At 41.2% G+C, this 23,504-nt stretch overlaps 1 protein-coding gene across 28 annotated transcripts in view; it reads right to left on the bottom strand.

The window, feature by feature from the left end:
• Positions 1 to 23,504, bottom strand: part of tns1b (tensin 1b) — a 164,869-nt gene that overhangs the window by 104,933 nt on the left and 36,432 nt on the right. For 25 of the 28 annotated variants that reach the window (XR_006380254.1, XM_044217965.1, XM_044217968.1 and 22 more), the window contains exon 2: positions 8,626 to 8,740. The exons of 2 other annotated variants lie outside the window; for them this stretch is intronic. Coding sequence is in view for 24 of the 26 variants with exons in the window: in XM_044217965.1 (XP_044073900.1) it covers positions 8,626 to 8,740 (115 nt within the window). In the remaining 2 variants the exon portion in view is untranslated. Of the gene's footprint in view, positions 1 to 8,625; positions 8,741 to 23,504 lie in introns of those variants that run through there. One more of the 28 variants, XM_044217991.1, reaches the window with a different exon arrangement.

Raw genomic sequence — 23,504 nt, 5'->3', positions numbered from 1 at the left:
TTGTTCACAACACACAAGCCAGTGTGTGTGTTTGAATTAGAGTGTTTCTATGTAGCTTTTATAGCTTCCTGAAAAATCTCAAAGCTTTTAAGTTGGTCATTTTGAATCATTTCAATTGCTCTTTTTCACTTCCTATATTTACAGGCTTATGGCATTGCCACGGCATGTCTTAGCTAGGCACACCAAATATTGTTATTTGGCTACTACAACTTATAATATTGTTAGTTAAGTTGGGCTACTCAGAAATAATTTTGCATGTTAGTGGTACTATAGTGTAAATGTTTGTGACATTTACGCAATTTGAAATTATTTGAATTTTTGTCCACAGATTTTCAAAACACAGGACATAACTGTATGAGGAGAGCATCAGTGTTTCAGAGATACAGTATATGAACCATGTTGATGGGACATTCTAAGCCTTAGTACTGTAAAAAAAAAAATAATAATAATAAAATAACTGATAAAAAGCTAATATTCATGGATTTTGTCACTCATGTTGTTTTACTTTTTTCATGGGATGAATATATTTCAAGATTTATTAAACTGATTTCGATAATCTGCTATAGAAATTGGAGATACCACTATCACTGGAAAGAGTACGTTGTGTTGATTCCAGCAGTATGTGGCTTCTATGTGTTCAGATTTAGAACTCAGAGAAGAAGGGATGCGAGCTTTGATGCAAATCAATACAATTCAAAGGGTGACAAGTGGGGGTGAGGCACAAAGCGTAAAAAAACTGTTGAAATCAGGATCTAAACTGATGACATTCTGAGTACGTGGTTAATGCACCGTCCCGCCGACGAGGACTGCAGCTAACGAGCATTTTCGTTATTCATTAAATCAATTAATCGTTTAATCTATGAAATGTCAAAAAAATTGTTAAAAATGCTCATCACAGTTTCCCAGAGCCCAAAGTGACGTCCCAAATTGCTTCTTTTGTCCAACCAACTGTCCAAAACCCAAAGTCTCTTCATTTACTATCATAACTGACCCTCCCCATGTACTGCATTCAAAACAAGCTCACCTATCAGCCACTAGTCAGTTTAGTATTTGTCTGATAAAAGTGAAATAATATATTAATATATGAACTACTGTGGCAGGTGGCCAAAACTGTTCTCCTGGCTGGAATATTAACGCTACAGAATAACAGCAGAAGTGGGTGGATGGATATCTTGTGGGTTGACGGTACAGTATTCATAATGCCACACCAGCTTTCAGGTCATTCAGTATATCCTCTGAAACAGGCAGCCATATTAGAGCTGTTCCAGAAAGCTGACTGTAAACACCTGATGACCTTACATGACTAAACCTCTCTTCTAAAACAGCTGAGTATTATGTTTCATGTGCCTACACACTCTCTCTAATGCCCTGCTGCGTCTTTCTGTGCACTTGCTGCAGTTTCTGTGCAGAATTAATGTTAGTCATTACTGACCCTCAGTCATCACTATCCATCATTTGACTAATACAGGGGTGTCATCATTCAGCCCACACATTTTCCCCAGATAAATCCCTGCCAGTGTTGGGTTTCTGTGGGTAAAGCCCCACCTTCATCCAGCTGCTAAGGCTTTCCTAACATGGGAGATTCCCGAAAACATTGCAGGACAGCAGAATAAATCCTGAGCGAGAGTTCCCATGGATCATTCTGTGTACTCTGTCATTTGTTTGCTTAGACCTGACAAAACATGACTTCTGTTTGTTTACTTTATTGTCTATTTTTTGTGCCTGTGAGTATTAGTCTGACTTTGTTTGGTTGAAACAGCTGTTTCCCGTGATTCAAGCTGCAGCTACCAAAAACACAGCAAATTAACATGTAAATATAACAAGAAGCCCAACAAATGTGGATAACACAATGTGCACAAGTTCAGGTTTGGGGTTTGTGCTGAAACATTTTGGAGATTACACTGGGAGTCAGCAGCAGATGTAGCTGTGCAGATGGATTAAAGGTATTCGATTCGAAACAACGGACTCGGCTGCCTCCTGGTGGCTGTAACAGGCGCTACAGGTGGGAGACGAGAGAGATGAGCTGCAGCTTGGATTATTAGTTCAGGTTCAAAACACAGTTATGTAGCACAGCAACACACAAATAAATAAATAAATAAATAAATAAATATATATATTTATATATATATATAATATAACAAATATGTTTTTAAATCAATTCAGTGTTTGAAATATACATCCATACTGATCTGGTCAGTATAAAAAGCATTACAGAGAAGTTTGATGAAACCAGCTGCGGTGCTTACTTATTATTAAGGCTAATTGCCTGATCATTGCCTTGTCTCATATGACATAGACAAGAATTGACTTTGATAAAAAACAATCTCACGACAAGAGCCATTTAGTTGCTCTTCTGGAGCCTTCAATCATATCACATGATCTTCATCAGCAGAGGGAGTTGTCATGGAAGTGTAGATATTTCAATATGCTTGTAGATGATTAATAATTATATGATTAATAATAGTACATGTTGCAATCTTCATCTGCTGATGGAAATCATGTGATATGATCAAAAGCTCCAGAACAGCTACTAAATAGACCTTCTCTACTGCTTTTTCCAAGGTCAAGAATAAACTTTGAACCTTAAGAATATACATGCATGCACAGCATAGAAAAATTCTGTATTTGAAAATATTGTCGGCGATGGGGTGAGTATTTGTATTCTTAAATAAAATTCTGAATTTGAAAACAACCAGAGGTCAGAGAGCAGAGGTAATTAGCTATACATCTAAATATTACTATTATTCTGAATGCTGTTGATATTGAATCATTACAAATATCAAATGTTTTGGGGCGTTTTGTCTGTGTGAGCTGAAAAATGTTTACATAAATATGCATTTTCTTGATTTGATGCATGCCAATCACATAAACCATAATATCATGTCTCATTTCTCTACTTTGCTTTCAGTTCATATTCAATAACTACAGTTCAGTTGCAATGTTACAACTCACCCAGCAGGTGGCTCCCTAACTGCATTAACTGCTCTGGAGCTGCCAATGTGGGGACTGTGCAACTTTCACCGTAAATCACAATTGAGTCACATTATGTTGTAATTTCAAAGGATAATGAGCAGCTTGTACAGTTTTGTGAGAACATGTGTGACACAGATGTAACAGTTTATCAGACAGGGAAACTGACATGCACGCAGATGAGTGGGAAAGTTCCCGTGCATGCAGGAGGAAGAAGCTGAATTCCAAATTCTCAAAATCAGCACAAGTATCTTCCACTCAGTCTGACAGCGCACACTGAGCCTCGGTCTCACAGGGCTCACGGAAAGTCATTGTCTGGTCAGTTTAGTAGATTAGGATAATGATATTAGACTGGGAGACTGTCATTATCCATCATCCACTGAAAACCAACGGTCATCCTCATCCATCTGCTCCACTTATTAGACTAATGACTTCTGCCAAAGCAAGGAGTGGCTCCAAGGAAGACAAAACAGTTATAGTGATTAACTTAACTGCTATGGGTCTATGTACTATATACTCTCTGTATATGTGTGTGTGTGTGTGTGTGTGTGTGTGTGTGTGTGTGTGTGAACTTGAACTTGGTGACCACGCAGACTGAGGCAGGTGTGTTACCTGCTGCCTGACAAGTAGTCACGCTACTTTTATATACTGTAGTAACACAGTGTTTTCACAACGTCAGAATGTGTCTAACATCGCTGCGCGCTGCTAAAGCGCTACATGCAGCCAATTCTGCATGCGTGTTTGTGATTTAACCCTCATTGGGATTTGCTGCATACCAGCTGTATGAGCTCAGCAGTCAAGAACTGAGCTATGATAACCTTCACTCTCCCTCTCTCTCTCTCACACACACACACACACACACACACACCTGCTGCTGTGGTGTGTCTCCAGCCGGTCTTTGAAGATCTGTGTTTACAGTGGCTCTCGAGGGGACGGCGGTGCGGTCGCCTCCACAAAAGCTGAACCCTTCGCAGAAAAGTAGTTCTAAACAATCTTTGTAGATTTGTTTGAAGGTGGTTTGATTTTTTTTCCTAAGCGCTAGCATGACTTTATATGATGCCTTTACAAAACTGATTCAGAATTTTTGTGATTTCCTTCAGTTTGGGGGTAAAACCCAAATCAATTATAAACAAACAAGTAATGTGTCCTCATAAACTATGTCAAGTACTAAATCATCTGTGACCATATTCTCAGTTGTACTTGACCTTTTAAGGGCACAGCAGCACTCTGCTCTCACACTTTAACCTGAACTGCACTACAGTGAATGAATATGAAAGCCAGTTCCTGCCCTCAGGGCCACTTCTCCAAAAATACCCTACTGCAGAGAGCCTTTTTTTTTTTTTCTTACTGGAAAACTGCTGTCCTAGCCTGCGTCAACATGCTATTGTCAAAGCAACTAACACCTTGTATCCTGGCAACCGCTGAAGGGACAGGAAGTCCAAGTGCTTGTGTCATCACGAGACCATGTGACTGGAGAATGTTAGTAAACAAGAGCAGCAGAAGGGAAGTACTGTATGACCGAGGGAGCGGCTGGATCCTTAAATTATTGATGCATCGATCTCTATTTTAATGTTGAATGTTCGTAGTATTTCAGTGCTTCATATATAAGCTTCTGGGTTCAGCGTTTTTTATGTAAAACCTTATTCTCCTAGCTGCTACAGCCGTCAGATGCCTAAACAACTACCTCGACAGAGTTAGATGAGAAAATCAATACAACGCTTTACTGTGTAAAATGGGTGGAGTGCCTCTTTAAGTTTCTCACCTCTAAAATACTACAGTGCTGCTACTTTCCACCACAGAAAGAGAGGAACAGAGTGGTTGATGTCAGCTGTAGAAGTCTACTGTTCACTTTGTGTTGTCCTCATAAATCTGCCTCAACCACACACACACACACACACACAATTTGCTCGTACACACGACCAAGCCCAGATATGACTAGGGAGAGTGAATCCAACTGAGGTCAATTAAATCAGAATAGACTTAAATCTGCCTTGTCGTGATGGTTTATTTCCCCTACATATCAGTTCTTACCAATTCTGGTCCCAGGTGCTGTCTTGTGTCATTTTATGAGAACATTTAAGTGAATGCACACACACAACTGAACAGTATTTATCCAGAACAGAGTGATGGCAACAGCCCGTGCAATTCGTGGAAACATTACCAAAATATAAACAACATTTTCATTCCAAAATCCAAAACAAATCCTTTTTTGGGAAGAAATGGTAACTTTAGTAAATTGCGCATTACTTTAATAATGCAGTGATTATTTTCTTTCAAATGTTCCTGTTTAGTAAGTATGGGAGGGTTTATTTTCCATGAATTTAACAGACTGCTTTCATTAAGTGTGTGGGTATAAATACTGCTTGCAACACAGTCTGGTTCGCACTATTTAATCTGTGAGAAAAGGCTGAAGGACAGGTACTCTCTGTATAATGATGAAGTCACTTCAGAGGTCACATCAGATACAAATATGCTTTTGCAAAATACTGTCTGTCGCACACTGAGCATGTGAAACAAAGACGCCAATGTCAAGATTTAATGACGTACACGTCACTGTACAACGACAACATCTGGACCCAGATCAGAGCAAAATGCAGAGTAAATGCAGGTGGTGAACTGCACTGATTTTATAAGCCTTTCTTTCAGCAGAAGATAAAGGAGGAGGCAACAGTGGCAGTCAGATATTTTACACAACTGACTTTTCCCAGAAAATCAGGGATTCAAACCACAAGCTTTGTACTAAGTGATGCACTCAGTGATCTCAGTCCAACATGCAGCCATCTGCTTCAGCATGTTAACATTGCACTTAAGACGTATTCCCAGGACCAAATTTATGTAAAGCACAGTGTATATTCCTAGAGACGGTAACAATACATTGTCTGTCAATAAGATATTATCCTGTAGTTTCTTAAGATTGGCATGTAGCCACATAAAGGAAAACTCTTGGTAAGAGCTTAACTCAGTCGGTGTTTGGCTACATACTGTATTGGGCATTAAAGGGTCTAAAGGTTAGGGCGGAGAGACTGTGACAGAGAGGCCGTCGGTTTGATCCCCAGACCTGCAGGATAAATCTGGGTGGGGAAATAAAAGAGCAATATTTGCCTCTCCCACATTACCATCTCTAAAGTGCCCTTGAGCAAGGCACATAAGTCCCAACTGCTCGGATCAGTGGCCACCACTGGCCAAATTGACCGCTTTCCTAGCATGAGCATGGGTACACACAGTACAGCACAAGAACAAAATGTCATTCTGTCAAACCGCCTTTCGGGTCCAAAAAGAGGTGTGCACAGAATGCTCTTGTTTTTCTAAGCTGTGCCCTTCAAACATGTACCGGTCTTTGGGAAGCTGTAAGCGGAATATTCCCCCCTGATGTGCCAAACCAAACATCCAGCCATTTCCGCATGGATTCATTTGACGTTATCTGTCTGAGAACAGACATTTCCACTACAACATGATGTGGTGAGCAGACCGGGGTCATATATTCTTCGATTTTGTTTTCACCCACTTGGAACACCAGATGGGATAGGTTTACTGCATGGAGATTGTTCTGAAAATGGCGACCACATTTAAAGGTGGGGGATGCGATTCTGGAGAAATCCAATACATGCAATTGTTTGTTGTTTCACATTATACTTCACCAACCAAAAGAAAAAACAAAAAACAACAGACGCATGAAATAATGCTTGATACTGAGACCCTACTGAAGTCACTTTAGCTTAAAATACAACAGAAAGTTGACAGAAAGAAACCAGCCATGACATATTCATACAGTATCATTAATTAAAGCAACAAAGACACTCTAAAATGTACATTTTTCATATAGAAAAACGTGCTTCTATCTCTCTTCTTTAACAATGCAAATCACTCATCATCATCAGTCAACCACATTGCCTCTTCAGTAAACACCATCAAGGAAATTGAGAAGCTGTTAACCCTTAGCCTCTCTGAGGCTTCTTTTGCCTTCTTCTGACACTTGACTAACTAAACCCTGACACAGAGACGACCCCAGGTAACCTCAGATGACCCCTCAGTTAGACCACTGATGGATGATGTAACAGATAATGCCCTAATTGTCCCAGCAGGTCAGAGCAGTTATTGCAGACTCCCTCAGTGGGCCTTAGCTCTAGGTTGGGGAAACTTAAGTAATCAAACAGCTGAGTTTAGATTATCAGTCTGCTGAATGCAAATGATGTTGCTTGTTTTGATTTTGAGCAATGATCCGTAACAGATTACATTTCGAAAGCCGACCCCAAGCAACAAGGGCTCAGAGTAAACTTTCCCAGCGATGGGAGTTGGGCCCTTATATGAACATTGGGCCCTGAAAATAGTCCCTAAACAAAATAGGGAAGGGAAGTGATAAGATCTTACATCTAACTACAAAACAATGGCCAACTGAAAGTTGTACAGCTAAAAGGTTAATGTCAAAGTGTTACAGCCTCCCTGCAATCACATTTTACTTACCAGCTCACAGAGGCAACTCAAGAGTCACACTGTACAATAAAGACATCATTAGAGCGTAAAAAAGTGACTTATGCCCTTTTTACACCAAAATTAACGCGTATATGCAGGGGTTTTTTTAAATAACCAATCGACTCCTTTCACATTGCCAGTTGACGAGTTTGTCTTTTCTGTTTTTTTCTGATGAGTCGCGTTCGACGTCACGAACACGCCGGAAAACAGGGTTAGTGAACAGTAGGAAGCAGCATGGAGGCCAGTAACAATGCTACGGTGGTTGCTGTGTGTAGCCCACAGACTGTATAAAAATAAGGTGTAGCGCCGGCGTTTCTGGTTAACAGCGCCGTGCTGGGCAGGTGACAGGCGTGTTTACGGTGTTCGTGTGCTCTGAAAGACGTCACAGCGCGGATATAAAGTCACAGCTGACGGACTGTTAGCCTAGCATGCTAATACTACATAAACATATGGATGAGACGTTTATAGACATATAAACGCAGATAGAAACAGATGAAAGAGTCGTGCCGGAAAAAAATGTCCACCCAGGTGTCATGTTTACGTCACTGCTGATCGGAGCCGGAGCCGATAAATACCCGTGACTACTGCAGAGTCATTTGACCGGGGAGTGAATGCCGATTGTACCCTTTCACACTTAAGACAAAAGCCAGGTGTTAGTGGGTTTTTTGTCCAGTGTAAAATTGGTATTAGGTGGGCTTCTGCATTGAAGCAGTCAATATTTTGTGAGGTTGCATTGCCTTTTTCATTACCATGGCAACGTTTCCTCACAGTCAAGACTTTTTGATCCACACACCTGTTAAAAAGACTTTTTGCCGTGCAAGAACTTCAACATAGTCAGCCACTAAAAGCCTCCTATGACACTCACAGTAATGAAATTCTTGTAGGCTGACCAGCTGTGACCGACCACACCACTAAGCTGCAGGGAGCTTCTGGGACATGTTGTCATCTTTAAATCGACAACAGATTTACAGACTCGGATCTAGAAGAGTGACTTAACACCATGATGAAAAGCAGTGTTTTGTTGCCCTCTCTGGTTGAAAGTTTCAAACCTGTTGCACCTGTAACCACACCCACCACTGATGTCACTGTAAAACTAGAGGGCAGCAAAAACAAGATTTTCAAGCGGTGTCCGGGGGCCCCCCACAAAAACAGTAAGTCCAAGAGATTTCAGGACAGGTGACTGACCTCGGCAGATGAGTCCGTCTTGGATGATGGTCTGTTTACAAACGCCGCAGTGCTTGGCCTTCTTGAAAGTCTTCACCCGGAACGTATGGGAATGAAGAGCCTCCAACTCCTCTGGCTGCAATTAAGAAAACAGCAACAAAAGACAAAAGAGGTGGAATGTTAGCGCTAAAATGGCGTGACCTGATGGGACTTCAATGAGTCCAGGTGGTGTGAGTTGTTTTGGACTGCGCAGGGGTTTCGCAAAAAGAACATTCTTAGTTCATTTGCAATATATTAAACGAACACCTGACTATATACATTATAAACATACATCCATGCGCTCAGAAGTGGCCCCTTGTCCAGCGCTTTCCAAGCAGAGCATGGCTACTTTCAGCTATCTAAGCTTAAAGAAACACCACCCAGGAAGTAAGGTTGTAGGGGCTTAGGTTGGCAGAACAAAAACTAGCAAAATGAGAACACAGCCTAATTCCTGTTGTTTTCCTTCTCTCTCTCTTTCACCCTCGTCCTCCCTCCCCCTCCCAACTTTCGTCCTGTCATCTCATTTCCCTCCTTGCAGGTGTGTTACGCAACTCTATCTGACAGTGCTCCCCACCCCAGTTAAAAATCCCTCTGTCTGCAGCCTGCTGTCCCCCCCCCCCACAACTCCTTTTCCTGTCTGCTTTGTAAACTTGGCATTCAGCAATGCAGCAGGGAAAACAGAAAAATCAAGCTTTGGAAGTTTGACTGTTTCCTGCGGTGTCTTTACGAGAAACCTGCATCGTGTTTCCATTTGCCCCCTAATGACCAACCATGGGGAAATGTGACATCATTTCTGAGGTGTACTTGCTCAGCTGGTCCCCATTTTTACTTTGAGGTTCAGCCCTCATTTTAATATTATAGTTATTATGTTGTTAAAGTAATTAGCCACAACAGTGTTATATTACATCAGATACAGTGGAAGTTAATGTAACCTGCAATTAACCAATTAACACAGACAGTGTTGGTGAGACAAAGAATAGAATAGAAATTTTACTGGCCATTTGAAAATATTTGCCTTTAGTTTGACTGTGAGGAATATACAGTTCAATCAATACATAATCAAACACCAGAAGAGACAGGGGCAACATTACAGAGCCTACCAATGCATAAACAGTTCTAAAATGTCTGTCTTTAATGTACCTAAATGTCCTTAATGTACATATGTTCTATACAGGGATGAAAGAGAAAAGTGAATGTGTTTTTGAGGCAGGAAGTGCCAGTTTAGCATGGCGTCCAGCCCTGAGGCTTCTATTAAATGTGTGTGCATGCTGGACAGGACTCAGAGTGGCCATGTGGTTGGCATATTGGGGGACTTCTCGCAGGAATTTTCAGACCATAGCATTTCAAAGCATGGCAAGGAAAATATAGCAGCTCCCTTTCTTAAAGAATCCCCAGACTACCAACCGCAGTAACCTTATAACCACTAATGACCCCCTTTTTTTTCTTCTCATCAACCCTAAAAGGCAACGTGTTGGAAAAGCGGCTTAGGGTGTGCACTCACAGTACAGACCTAACACTTGAATGATAAACCAGACTGAGTATCTGTTGAACTCTCCTCACTCCTCAGTTCACTGACTGTCTGTCCTCTCTCCTGTTATTAGCAGAAGGAAAGGAAAGCCCCTTGTCTGTTTCCCATGATGTCTTATTTCCAGGCAGTGCAGCATCCATAGCCTTCATACTGACACCTTCATATGGATCCAGATGTGAAAGAAGCTGTCTCATTACACATCACTTTTTTTACTCTACATCTCATTATACTGTACTGTATATCTAAAACAAGGACGTTTTCTGGCCATGGGGAGTACTACTCGGCCTGTGAAAACAGTTGTATAGTGTATGGAGAGCACCACAATGTCAGCTTGGGCTTGGAAACTACAAATGTTCAACAGAATGCCTGTATTATAGAGGGGCATGGAGTTTCAAAGACACTGGTGTTTACCAGATAGGTAGACACTATAGAGATGCATGATGGGAAGTGTAGGACTGAGCATTTTTAGAGCTTGAGTCATATTAGCAACTACAGCCATGTTATAGACAGACATTAGTACTGCTTGAAAAAGTGGGACTGCCAACGCATAGCGCTCCAGCAAAAAAATTAATTTCACAATGAATTTCTTTGAAAATAGACAAACTAACTAGAAGAAATGTGTGACTTGAAACAAAGAATTTAAAAATATCCTTGGGTTATTTTATTTGTTTGAAGAACACCTTTATCTTACCTCATCTGTCTTATGAGACTGTGTAGACTATGTTTTAAGACCAAAGGAAATGGACAGAAGACGTTCCAAGCCAACTGTGATGGTCTTCAGACACAGTGAGGGTGCTAGGAAACCAGATTAAGAGTCTACAGCCATGCTAGTGGCTCTGTGCTAACGTCAGCATGCTAACATGTTCACAATTACAATGCCAACATGCTGATGCAGCATGCAGATGTAATGTTGTTCACCATCTTATTTTAGCATGTTTGCATGCTAACATTTGCTAATTAGCACTGCACAAAAATACAGCTGAGGCTGATGGGAATGTCATTAGTTTTGCAGGTATTTGGACACATACATATTGACCACATGATGACACAAGAGGAAAAGTGAAATGATCACCAAAATCATTAGGATTCACCAGCTGGGGACAATGCTCGTACAAAATTGAACCCATCCAAGAGTTGTGAGACATGTCACTTAAAAGCAAGAAAAGCAAAAATGTCACCCTCATGGTGGCGCTAGAGGAAAAGTCAGCTACAATAAATGGACTTTTAGCAAGGTGTGTCAATATATTTTAGTTTCCAGAAACCTTTCTAAGATCTTTTAAAAGCATTGAAATTCTGCAATTGAATGGTGCTTTGACGTATAATGTATAATTATACATTACTGATTCTCAAAATTGGTGGTTTTCCACAATTGATGAGCTCATTTGGCGGTTTAAAAACTCAGACAGGCTGATATTACCTCTGGTGTTTATCAAACTTATGTGACAGTTCAGTGTTTGTATTTCAGAGCCACATGGCAACAGCAGGACAGCCGACCCTTCATTCCATCTCCCGGCTACGCCTTACCACTACATAACGTGATTAGCTTAATCTAGTTAGGCTGAAATAATCACAATGGCTGTGCAATATGCGCCATGTTGGCAAGGGGGCTTTTCTGGGGAGGGTTGGAGGTCTCTGCCTGGGATCCACGCATGGTGTTATCCAAGGCGCCGCCATGCCAAGGCACCTGCTGGGTTGGGAATCTTGATATGGATTTCAGGGGATTGGAAAGGGGTGATAAGTGGGCTTAATGGTACGCTGAGTGTGTGTAGTAATTGTGGATGAGTGTGTGTATCTGTCTGTATTTGTCTGTGTTTTAAGGGGCACAAGCTGTGTTTTGACCAAAGAACAATCCTCCGGTTTCACTTCCAGAACATTTAGGAGTCAACTGTCAACATAAAAGGAGCCAGTACTGTCAGCAGAATGAATATGACCCAGCCGCAGGCAGGTGTTCGAGGAACACCCTGTTTAATCGCTTTTGTCAAAGTGTCTTCTCTCTAACTGCATCATCCAAAACAGTCATTAAGTCCACAGGAATGGAAGTCTTGGTCTGCATGAAGTAATCTGTTTTGGATGCAATTATCACATGGATATTTGGGAAACTAACAGTTTGCTCTTGTTGTATTAGATGTGCCTTATGAAACAATGTTCATTTTGTAAAGAAAAACCAAAAAGATGACTGACAATCTGTGTGTTTCTGGTCTTTTTTTAGTAGTTTTTAATGTGGTGCGGTAGACTCAAATAAATGTAAAATATAATAAATAATATAAATATATCATAGTATGTATCACATATGTGTAATATCTTATAGAAATAAATGTGGACACACTTCTCTGTACTTGTGCTTTTTTGTCTAATGATTTAGACACACATTTTCCAGATTCCAAATCAAATTACTTCTGCAACGTGGGGTGTAACACTTTAATCAGCCAATGTTGCCATAGCAATAAGCAATGTTTTTCCACTGCAGATGCATTTTAGCCTCTCCCCTCACTTCCCTCACTTCAACTCAATCGCTGTTAATTTCCCAGAAAAATGTTTTGAGTTTTAAAACAAAAAATGTATCGTCACATCCAACCTTGCACAGAGACAAGGACAAATCCTTTTTTGTTTACAGCTCATGTTGGTCTCATGTTTGAATAAGTCTCGACCGAGTCACTTTTCCACATCACTTCTAACACCGTCAGATGAATGCCTATTGAAAAAGAGTGACATGAATTAGTCACTAATTATCATCCCTTATGCACAAAGAAATTAAAGTCAGTTTAATAAACCACAAAACACTGTGATTTTTTTATGATGATTTCTATGATTTTATTTTTTTGCAAGGAGAAAAAAAAACCCATATCAGAACTGACAACACCCCACACTCCACTGCAACCACAGCAGTAATCCAGCACTCCCTTCCTATATTTTCATGGATGCATGCATGGATGAAATTATAAATAGTCAGCAAAATGCTTTTCAAACAGGTGAGAAAATCGCAATTAAAAAGAGTCCTGATATGTTTGTTTCTATGCTTGTGCATAAAATCATAAAATAGGCAGCACCATGCTACATCTAATTAATGATAATAAACGCCCTTTGGGATACCAATAGTTGATAATTAAGGCTTCAATGGCAAAATATGTTTTAAAATATGCCTGTGAGAGAACAGAAAATACTCCCTTATTATAACTTTTCAACCGCTGGTTTCACCGCTCCCTCTAGCGCACCAGGTGCCATATATTAAATGAGCACTGTGGCTCTTTCCACAACGGCTCGGCCATGTCTGAATAAAGCTGTGGGGAACACTTCCAACGGACACCTATGTCTGAATGACAAAAAGCCATCACTTTAACACACATAGATGAAGCCAGCGATGTAACGTATGCTTAAGCTTTCACTCGCCTCTTTCACACACACACACACACATATACTGTACACTTCTGTGTTAAACAGGCAGAATGTCTCAATCTAGGAGTCTATTCAGCGACCTTTTTGACCACTCTTGAGCCTTCTCACACTCTCCCAGCCTCTACCCATTCACACACCAGGGTTTATCCAGAAGGACGGACACTGGGGGGGGGTCCAGCCTCCCACTGGTATGCCACTTGCCTCGTTTACACATTTCTCATTCTGTTATTTCTTGGGGTAGAATGGGGGAAACTAGGTTCGAGGGGTATAATGCAATCTCATATTGAAATTCCCTCAACTCAGTGTGTTTGATTCCCAATATCACTGGAGTGGTTAGTAGTCCAACACATCGTTCTTTACAAAGCCAAACAAAAGAAACATCTCTTCAGCAGGCCTGTCTGCTTTAGTCCTCTTGCCCTCACCAGAAATCCAGGCTCCAGTCATTTAACCTCAAAATACTATGTAAATACCACGCAGGGCAATATCGCAGGACGCTCCCTTTTGTGAGCCGTTAATTGTTTCCCATCATTAGCAATGCACCCGCCACTCAGCATTTGTTTGTTATTTGGGGGGTGGCTGGAGTATATGGGGAGTCGCATGGGGCGATATGGGTGACAGGGAGAGGTATGGGGGTGGGGAACAGAGAATTAAAAAGTTAAACTCAACTCTGCCAGAACATTCTGAGATGTGGTCCTCGCTGATTATTTTCTGTTTCAACGTGTTGCAGGACCATGCAAATGGCCTCGGTCCTTCACATTCACGTCACACTTTGGGCTCTCAAATGGGCCACAAAGGAAGGAAATGGTTTCAGACAGGCAACCGGGACCCCCGAAAGCTGGGGTCAGGGTATACACATACCCCCTTCAGCTCAGGCACTGCGGCTCCTGGGAACAGACTCTCGTTCCCTTAGAGACGCACGCATAATCTCCTGCCTCACACTCATTAGCACACACGGGCAAAACACTCTCGTGCGTAACACACATACACAGAGACATGCCCAGCCATCTCTCACATATCCCACACTCCTGTTGAAAGAGGAGAAAGATCCTCCAACCGGCTTCTATCCCTCCAATACTGATTTATTTTTACTAAGTCTTTTCATTTTTAAAAATGCTGGTTGTGTACGATTTGTATTGAAACACTGGTGTGTGTTTGGGTTGGGCCCCGTCTACTGCTGGCTGCAGAGTTTCTCCTAATTATCAGCCCTGTCATTTTTAATTTCACAGGAATTCTAGGAACCCTCAAGGGAGGTGTTCAATTACCCTACCTTAGCTTTAGCCCTGACCTCTACTCCTGACATTTTACACCAATGTTTTTGACAAAAAGTCCAGTCTAGCTAGCCTCAGCAATCCCACTCACAACTTAAAGATGCATTGCTTGATTTTTTTGGCAACACAGGGGCAGCAGAGCAAGCTGAAAACACAACATTGACATATTATCACTTTGTAAAGTTGATATGGCGAAAGTCCAATATTCACTCTCCTTTTACCTCTCCACCAACTCCTGAGGTAAATATCTGGCTCTTGCTAAATGCTCCACTATGTTCACGAGCCAGTCACTAACTTTGTCTGTCAGCAGTTCAGCGCTGAGTAGGTGGAGCATAAAAACCTCTGCCTGCTGCAACTATAAACAAGGTTGTGAGTGAGTAGTGAAAATTAACATAAGGAGGCAAAAGAAGAGGAAAGGCTCTTTTACCTGCTGAAATCGTCACTATGTGAAGCACCTTTTCATTACACGTAGTCATTTGATCCATTGTTAACGTAAACATTTCTGATTTTGATTGAAATTGCAGCTTTAATGTTTAAACTGTCCAGAGGGGGCAGCACTGAGGAGCATACACAGAACTGAGAAGAAGTAAGAAATGAACAGCTGCTTACAAGTTTAAATATCTAACACACTAAAAACTACAATGAGATCATATTTATGTATTGGTGACTGTAATTGAATGTGTCATTCAGCTGGAAGTGAATCTGGTCTCTGATGGATTTAAATAATAAGCAGAGCTGCAAATCAGGCGTAACGTGTATTCCAGTTTCTTTACGTGTACGGGAACACTTGACTTGGATGTCAGGATACTCTGCCAAAGAAAAGACAGGCAGGAAAACAGCCAGACAAGCAGACAGGAAAAGAAAGATGAGCGACTGGCACAGACCGACAGAGAAAAAGACCTAATATCACACTGACTAATATCCAACGCTGAGTCACAAATTTCTAATAGCGGTGTTTATCTCATAATGAATATATAGTGTTTTAGAATCAAACTGTTCACACCGAGCAGCTTCAGCATGTGTTAGGTAGTGTTATAGTATGGAGATAAATCCTTCCAGACTTTGCGACAGACATTCCAGCTGAATAAGGTAACCAAGAGGCTGTTTTTCTCCTTAAGTTTAGAACTCAAAACTATTACCTCAGCTGCTCCGAAAGTGTGAATCATGCAGAGACTTACGTAGACACACACACTGATTTCACCTCTGATTACACTGGCGTTCGCGTTCAGCACTTCACGCATTACCTCATATACACGTGGCATCGTGTTTTCATGTGTTTTCACATGCACACTTGCAAACACGCATACTCCACAATGGGTCTCAGAAAGTGATCATCACACCACTGGGTGTAATTACTACTGTCCTCAGATCCAATGTGATCCTGATCAAAAGTTCACAAATATGCACATTTTTTGGTGTTTCTGTTGATCAGAAAACACCAGATCTTTTTTAAAGGTTACATGTGGAAAACAAAGTCAGAACTGGGACAGTTGCAGCCGTAGTGTGAATCAGACAGCGACAGAGAGACAGACAGGCAGCAACACAGACAGAATGGCAGGCAGACAGACAGACAGATAAGCCACTAATAACAGACGAGCACGAGCAGTCTGGCCTCCCTGTTTGTGTCACAGTGATGTCCTGCAGTCTGAATGACGTCAATAAAAAGCATACACACATACACACAGCACAGCACTGCATCATCGCCCCCACCTATCAAAGGCTATTGTTCGTCCTGGTGGAGCCAGAAGACTGAACGAGACCTCTCCAGTCAACTGGGTTAATCAGCGGGTTAGCACGCCGCCATCTCTCATATGGGACACCATATGCATGGATGGACATTTTCACAACGCACTGGGGTGACCACCACATGTCTCCATCTGTGACTGTGTGTGTGTGTATGTGTGTGTGTGTGGATATCCCTGACTCTGTGAATGTGTAAGCAAGTAAAAAGTCATTTTGAGTTGTCATGTTTCCCAAGAAGACTTCCCAAGATCGTCTCAACACAGCCCTCTTCCCACTTGGCATGTTCCCTCTTCACAAGGCAGCTATTCTTCATCTTTCTCAGCTAAACGGGAGCTAGCGAGGGCCAGCTGACCTTTGACCCGTCTCCACTTCTCTTCTTCCCTCTGCCTGATCTCTTCCCTCCACGCCCTGCGCTCGTCTAGTCAAGGCTTTGCCCAACTCCAGCTGTAAATCCAACTCATCCTCCACTTCTCCTGTTCATCCACCTTTTCCCAAACCCGCCCCCCCACTCCCTCTCACTTCCTCCCCCTCCCTCCCCCTGTGTTGACATGTGACTATAAAGAACCCAAATAGTTTCTCTGCAGGTTTGCACTGAAGGTGCATGGGAAAGACGCAGAGAGGTTGTCACTTTGATCTAAGAGGAAATCAATGAAATCCTTGTTGTGATCAGTGTGCAGTCAGAGCGCTTCGTTTGATGATGCATGATCCAGTTACAGGAGCGGCTTTGTCAAAACACTCCACTGACACTGACACACGCGCGCGCACGCACACACACACACACACACACACACACACACACACACACACACACACACACACACACACACACACACACACACACACACACACACACACACACACACACACAGCTGGCTGTAGACAAGAATGCTTGCAGAGAAGGGGATGCAGTAGGAGAAAGACTTTTGGAGTGAAACTAGTACGGCTAAACGCTGGCAGCTTACTGATGCTTGTCATTTAGTGTTGAAATACTCCAGCCTGCAAAATCACAACAAATCTGATTGATATGTTATATTCAGAAAAAGTAAATAATTTTTACGTTTGTTTTTCATTTTAGTCTAGAATTTCACTTTTAGCAGTTTGTAATAAAGGGCTTTTCCACTGATTTAGTATCACGCTTCCATAAAGTTGGTCGACTCACAGGAGACAGATTTTTTAAAAAGAATGATCAAAATCTAAGCTGCACAGGCTGAGATATCCTGACTTCTAGTCCATAGTGTGGGTCAAGTCCTTAAAACAATGGATCCTACAATTCCCATAATGCAACTCAATAGTGTCTTTTATTAGATCCCCCTGCCTAGTAAACTGAACTCCATGTGTAAAATTGATATAGTGCCAATTTTGTTTAATGCCACCTCTATCTTGTTGATAACACACCAGCAGATAGGAAGGGCAGATGGGAGACAAAGGGTTTATGACACATGACACATAAAACAGATGTCAAAATCAAATCGTTACTCAACTCACTCAGGTATCAGTGTTTCATTGTTTTTTTCCTATGTTTTATTTAAATAACTAACAAAAATGAAATGCTGAACATAAATCCGAAAGAGAGACTCGTGGACATTTCATGTGCTTATTAAATTCTACTATGAATATTGCCATGCATATGTTTCACATTGTACATTCAGCATAAGATAAAATGTCACTCCAGTAAATCATTCTGGCTCCAGTGTAAATGTGCATACTACTGTATATGGCTGAAAAAAGCGCCAGCACAAGAGAAACACACACCACAGGTTCAAAACCACACAAAGAAAGGTTTGACCTCACCACCCATGAGTGAAATGCATGTGAATTATGAATTATTCATCCCAGCCCTGACAAGAAATGGCAAGATAAAGTTGAGTGTGAGAAACACAAACTTAAACAACAAAAGAAGCATTCACCAGAGTCTTTGTTCCTTCAACAAACACAAACGCCTACTATTTTCTGCTGATCCCCATATTCCTGTCTACCCTTTTGACTCCATCACATCTGATACTAATTAGCTATTATTTGCGCAAGTCTAAACATTGTTTGTATCTGTATTATTCCCTCTTTCAGATACCTTGCATTCAACCTGAATTTGTTATGACTATTATTCTACTTCAGATAGAAAAATACACCCAGCTCCAAGCTCCGCATATTCCCAGATAAGTCATCCAGTTGTGCAGTGACTTCTTACCAACTCTTACGGACAAATGGAGAGCAGATAAAAATGACTCAACTAAGAATAAGCCTGGTTCCAACTAAGGCTTTTAACAGATTTATCCTGAATGACATGTTACAATACATTCAGCAGTTGAAGACGGAAGTGTCTGTGAATCCCTTAATTGTAAACAGCCTACTACAGAACAAGTGCAACGGGCAACAATTCACAGCTAAATACCAGAACGAAGAGAGCTTTCTTTTTTTCCGACCTTTCCTTCCTCCCTTTTCTTCCGCTCTCCGCTTCCCACTAACCAAATGGCTTTTTCAATGAACAGTCACCTGCTTTTCATTTGGGGGGAAAAATGCACCCCAGGCATTCCAGTGTTTCCTTCCCCCCCCCCCCGCTCTCTAACTGCACTCTCTACATGCATTTCATCTCAGCGAGGTGGATCCCAGGGAGGAAATTACTCAGTCATCCAGAAGTGAAGAGGGGGGGGGGGAATCCTGTCTTTTTCCCAGACCATCAGCGGCACTGAGAGAGTACCAGAGTGGTCATCTTGTCTTGGTTGTCAGGACTTGGTACTCATTCACAATCTGTCAAAAACATTTTTTTGTTTTTTGGTAAAGATGTTCCTAAATTTTCATTTTATTTTTAGCGCCATTTTATTTAGTGCTAATTAGCATATGTTACTATCTGTGACGGCTTTGTACTGTACGCACACTTCGGTTTAGTCCAAGTTGAGTCGATGGCAAATGATGAGCACGTGACTGTTATGTAGCTACACAAACGTTCTGTTAGCTCTGTTAGCTTTGTTTATTATAACCCAGATGTCTTATCACGAGGGCGACCGTGGCTTAGTGGCAGAGCGGGTTTTCCACCAATTGGAAGGTTGGCGGGTTCGATCCCGGCTTCCCCCAGCCCACATGTCGAAGTGTCCTTGGGCAGGACACAGTTCCCAAACACACTCGGTGTGTGAATAATTAGATACTTGAAGAGCAGTGTATGAATGAGCTGAATGAGATATATAGTTGAAGTGCTTTGAGTAGTTAGAAAGGCGCTGTATAAGTACAGTCCGTTTACATTTGTTCTACCACTTTCTTCTGAAGTCCGCACAAGTTCTCCAACATTTATAAGCCAAAGAACTTGTCTTGTGCAGTTAAAATAAATTTGTTATTATTGTTGTAACACAATTACATTGTCATTTCCTGGCATGGATTCAGGTATGCGTTTTGAAACCTTAAAATAAAGACATAATAAGCAACCCATAAAAGTTCTGTTGCATTTGTGTTATGTGAAAATCTCAAAATCGCCCGAGATAAGCTTTCTGTTTTAAGAAAACAAAGCTCTGAACCTTCTCTCACAGTATTGTGATATAGCAGCCTATGAAAATAAATTATACATGGGGAACAAAGATGGCTACAAGCCCCAAATAAAAGAAAGAGGGATGGCCCTTGCCAATAGCATTGATTCAGTTAATCAAAGACAGCCAGAAACTGCCGAGAGAAAACATCACATGTTCCATATCGCGCTGGGTTGGCAGAGACTCAGGCACTTGGACGAGACCGATGAAACTAAAACCATAAACCAAAAGGTTCTCAGGGAAGGATGGGGATGACATGTTTTTTAGGGATTTTGTTATTATTAGATCTCATAATTTCCTGTAGAGTGCCTCTTCTGTTCTTCCAAACAAGATAAAAATCATTTCGGGATTAATGCCTGAAATACATAAAATAAGGAAGATTCAAATAAATCCAACAAAGTACTTGTGGCACTGACAATACTGCAAACTAAGTCAACTTACTGAGTATGAATTAGAAGAATCATAAACCTGAAACCCTCAAATGCAAATCTCCGTCCTCTTTGGAGTAATGCACAGGCAGCGCAGCAGGATGCTGTCAGCGCCACTTCCAATGAGCATTGTTTGGCCTCACACTTGAATGCATAGGTATCCACGGGAGGTCTCAGATCCCATCCAGAGTTAGAGGTTATCATGGCATTAACAAGTTCTGTGGGCCTCTTTGGTGAGGGCCCTTGACTGACAGATTGGAGAAACGGTGCCAAGAGAGATCTCGATCTCCTCAAACAATCCGAACACCACAGCTGTTAAGCGCTGTATCATGATATCAGAGCTCTCATATTCACTCACACATAAGCACACAAGCTCAAGTTCTGGCATCACATTTAAAAAAGTGACATGTTTCCTGGGTTTGATTAGTGTTTGTGATTTGCTGCTGTGTGTACATGTACATGTAAGGAATGTTTTGGCTTATCATGACTCTGTCGCACACGAGATGTGAAGCATAGCCATATAAGGTGGCTTACATGGGGTTGATAAACAAGATATTAAACCTTTAAAGCCACACTATGTAACCTTTGCTATACAGTTACCACCATGGCCACAAATGGCAATTAACAAATTGGCATGGTGCATTAATATATGACAGCTAATAACTACTGAAACAGCGATCACAGCTTGGTGTATGGAGCAGGTGGTTAAAATAGACCACTCAGTTGAATGGAGGCCTAGTGACACTGACACCATGTCTACACAGGAGGCGCAGCATGCGCAGCACATTAGCAGAGCAGCAGCAACAGATTTCTGTACTACCAAGTAAACACAAACAATGCTTGTGTTATCAAAAACACTATCATTAACATCATTGTCGATTGCGTAACAAAATTGCAGGGGATTTGTTTTGCAACGTCGCGGCTCCAGTATTAAGAGGGCTTCCTGTTAGCTGTCCAGTTTAACTACTACCAGGTCCAACCACCTCCCCAGACTGTAGAGCAAAGTCTGCAGGAAGTCCCCACAGTTGTTTCACTTCTCTAACAGTGACCTCTGACCTTCCTTGTTCTCAGGGGTCCAACAGGCATTTCCTTGAGTAAGGTCACCTGTATAAATGTATTGCCCACAAGAACAAATCTAAGAACAGCAGCAAACCCAGAGAGGCTGACAAAAAGTACAGAATATGTTGTAGAACATGTTTTAATATGTTCAGCTAAGGATATAAAGACTGAGTTTCCATTACATCACTACTGAAAATTTATGAGACAAAGTCCACTCTAAACATCTACACAAACCAAGATAAAATGCCTTTACAAAAGACTTAATTTAGTAACCACCCATTTGGTGCCTTATAGTATGCTTTACCACAATTCACAATAATGGTGTCTTTTTTGTGATTTTATAGAATAACTTCCTAGTTACTACCCAATACAACTTACCTTTTGAATTATAAAAAAAAATGGAATTAAAAAAACAAGGCTAAAATTGAAATCAACACTACCAGCCTATAGAAGTTGAAATTTTCATTACACTGTGCGATGCAAAAGTGTTGAATGCAACAAATTGACCACCTTACCTTTGACCAAAGTGTTGGTCAAAGGTAAGTTTGACCAGAGGGGTCACCAAAATCATAAGTAATCATTTGTTGGGAACCATAAATATTCATGCCACAGTTAATGGCAATTGTCGAGATCTTTGTGAGGCAACATTTTTACAAAAATGCAACAAAACCCAACCAGGATCCATCAAGATTGCAGCATTACTTTAACTCATTCTAGTGTCAAAACAAAAGGGATATTTGTAGTCCATTATAATACTTTAATACAAATGGCTAGACTTAAAATTGCTTGTCATGCAAAACATTGCCATTGTATCTTTAAACTGTGTGGGCTTGCCATACATGACTCAACACAAACAAAACCAAATGTAAAATAATGGCTATAAAAAACTCATGACATGAAATAACTTATTGAGCCTTAAAGGTATGGTGCAGTATATTCTGAATGCCATGACTTTATTTATTACTGTTGATCTGGCTATAATGTGTCCTCGTGATGTCATGTCCCACCTTTGACAGAATTTAAGCATGTGACACAGGACATAACCAGAGGTTAAAAGGACTATTTTTAATGTACTACTACTTTCTGGGGGGCCAAGCTGGTTAAAGCCTTTCAGAGACATGATGTAGTACTGCACCAAATTCGAGACAGGAGTTAGGGGGACATGATGTCAGAGATGATACAGAGACAATATTACTAGATGTCATAACAGAGAGGAAAAAATGAGGGAGCTATTAGTTCACTCTTGCTCTGGCAAGTATTGTAATGTGTTTTATCTGTCTGTATCAAGCAATGCGAAATCTACATCCAACATTAATCACTAATCTACGGGATGAATTAACAGAAAAGAAATGACAGCAGGTATGAGGGTGAAAAAATAAGTGTAAAATATACAATAAATCTGGCCATTGGCTATCAGTGCATCCAATGAATTTACTATATACCACTTTGATTTATTTCATCTGTGGTAAAGTAGGAGCTGGGAGAAACTGATATCACCAATACTGAGTTTATAAGTCAATATTCCTGGATCAGGGAGAGCAAAATGGGGAAACTAAAACCCAGTAAAATTTCTGGATCCCAAAACTCCCTCCAGGAAAAGCCAGAAGGCCATGCATGGGAGGTTTAAAGCCATTGTGCCCAGTGAAGCGTGCACAAAGTTGGGGGTCTCTTCAGGAACCAAAGGGGTGGGTGGGAGGGGTTACACAAAGCCCAACAACTCTCATAAATCAACTGAGCAAGGGTTAAACTTCCCTTTCTGTTGTTCAAGATTTTTCAACCAAGATCCAAAGAGCAACCAAGATGAAATAGCATGAGTCTTGTTGCAAAATTCCCCAGGATGGCATCAACTGGGTGAGTGTCAAGCCGGAAAACAACTGCATGGCAAATCCATTATAGTGAAAAACATTGGGGCAACGTAAACCCAGATGTT

This window comes from Siniperca chuatsi, linkage group LG12 (genome assembly GCF_020085105.1).
Source record: "Siniperca chuatsi isolate FFG_IHB_CAS linkage group LG12, ASM2008510v1, whole genome shotgun sequence".
Taxonomy (NCBI): Eukaryota; Metazoa; Chordata; class Actinopteri; order Centrarchiformes; family Sinipercidae; genus Siniperca; species Siniperca chuatsi.
Note: the sequence above shows the minus strand (reverse complement) of the source record. Positions and strands in the feature narration are given on the sequence as shown.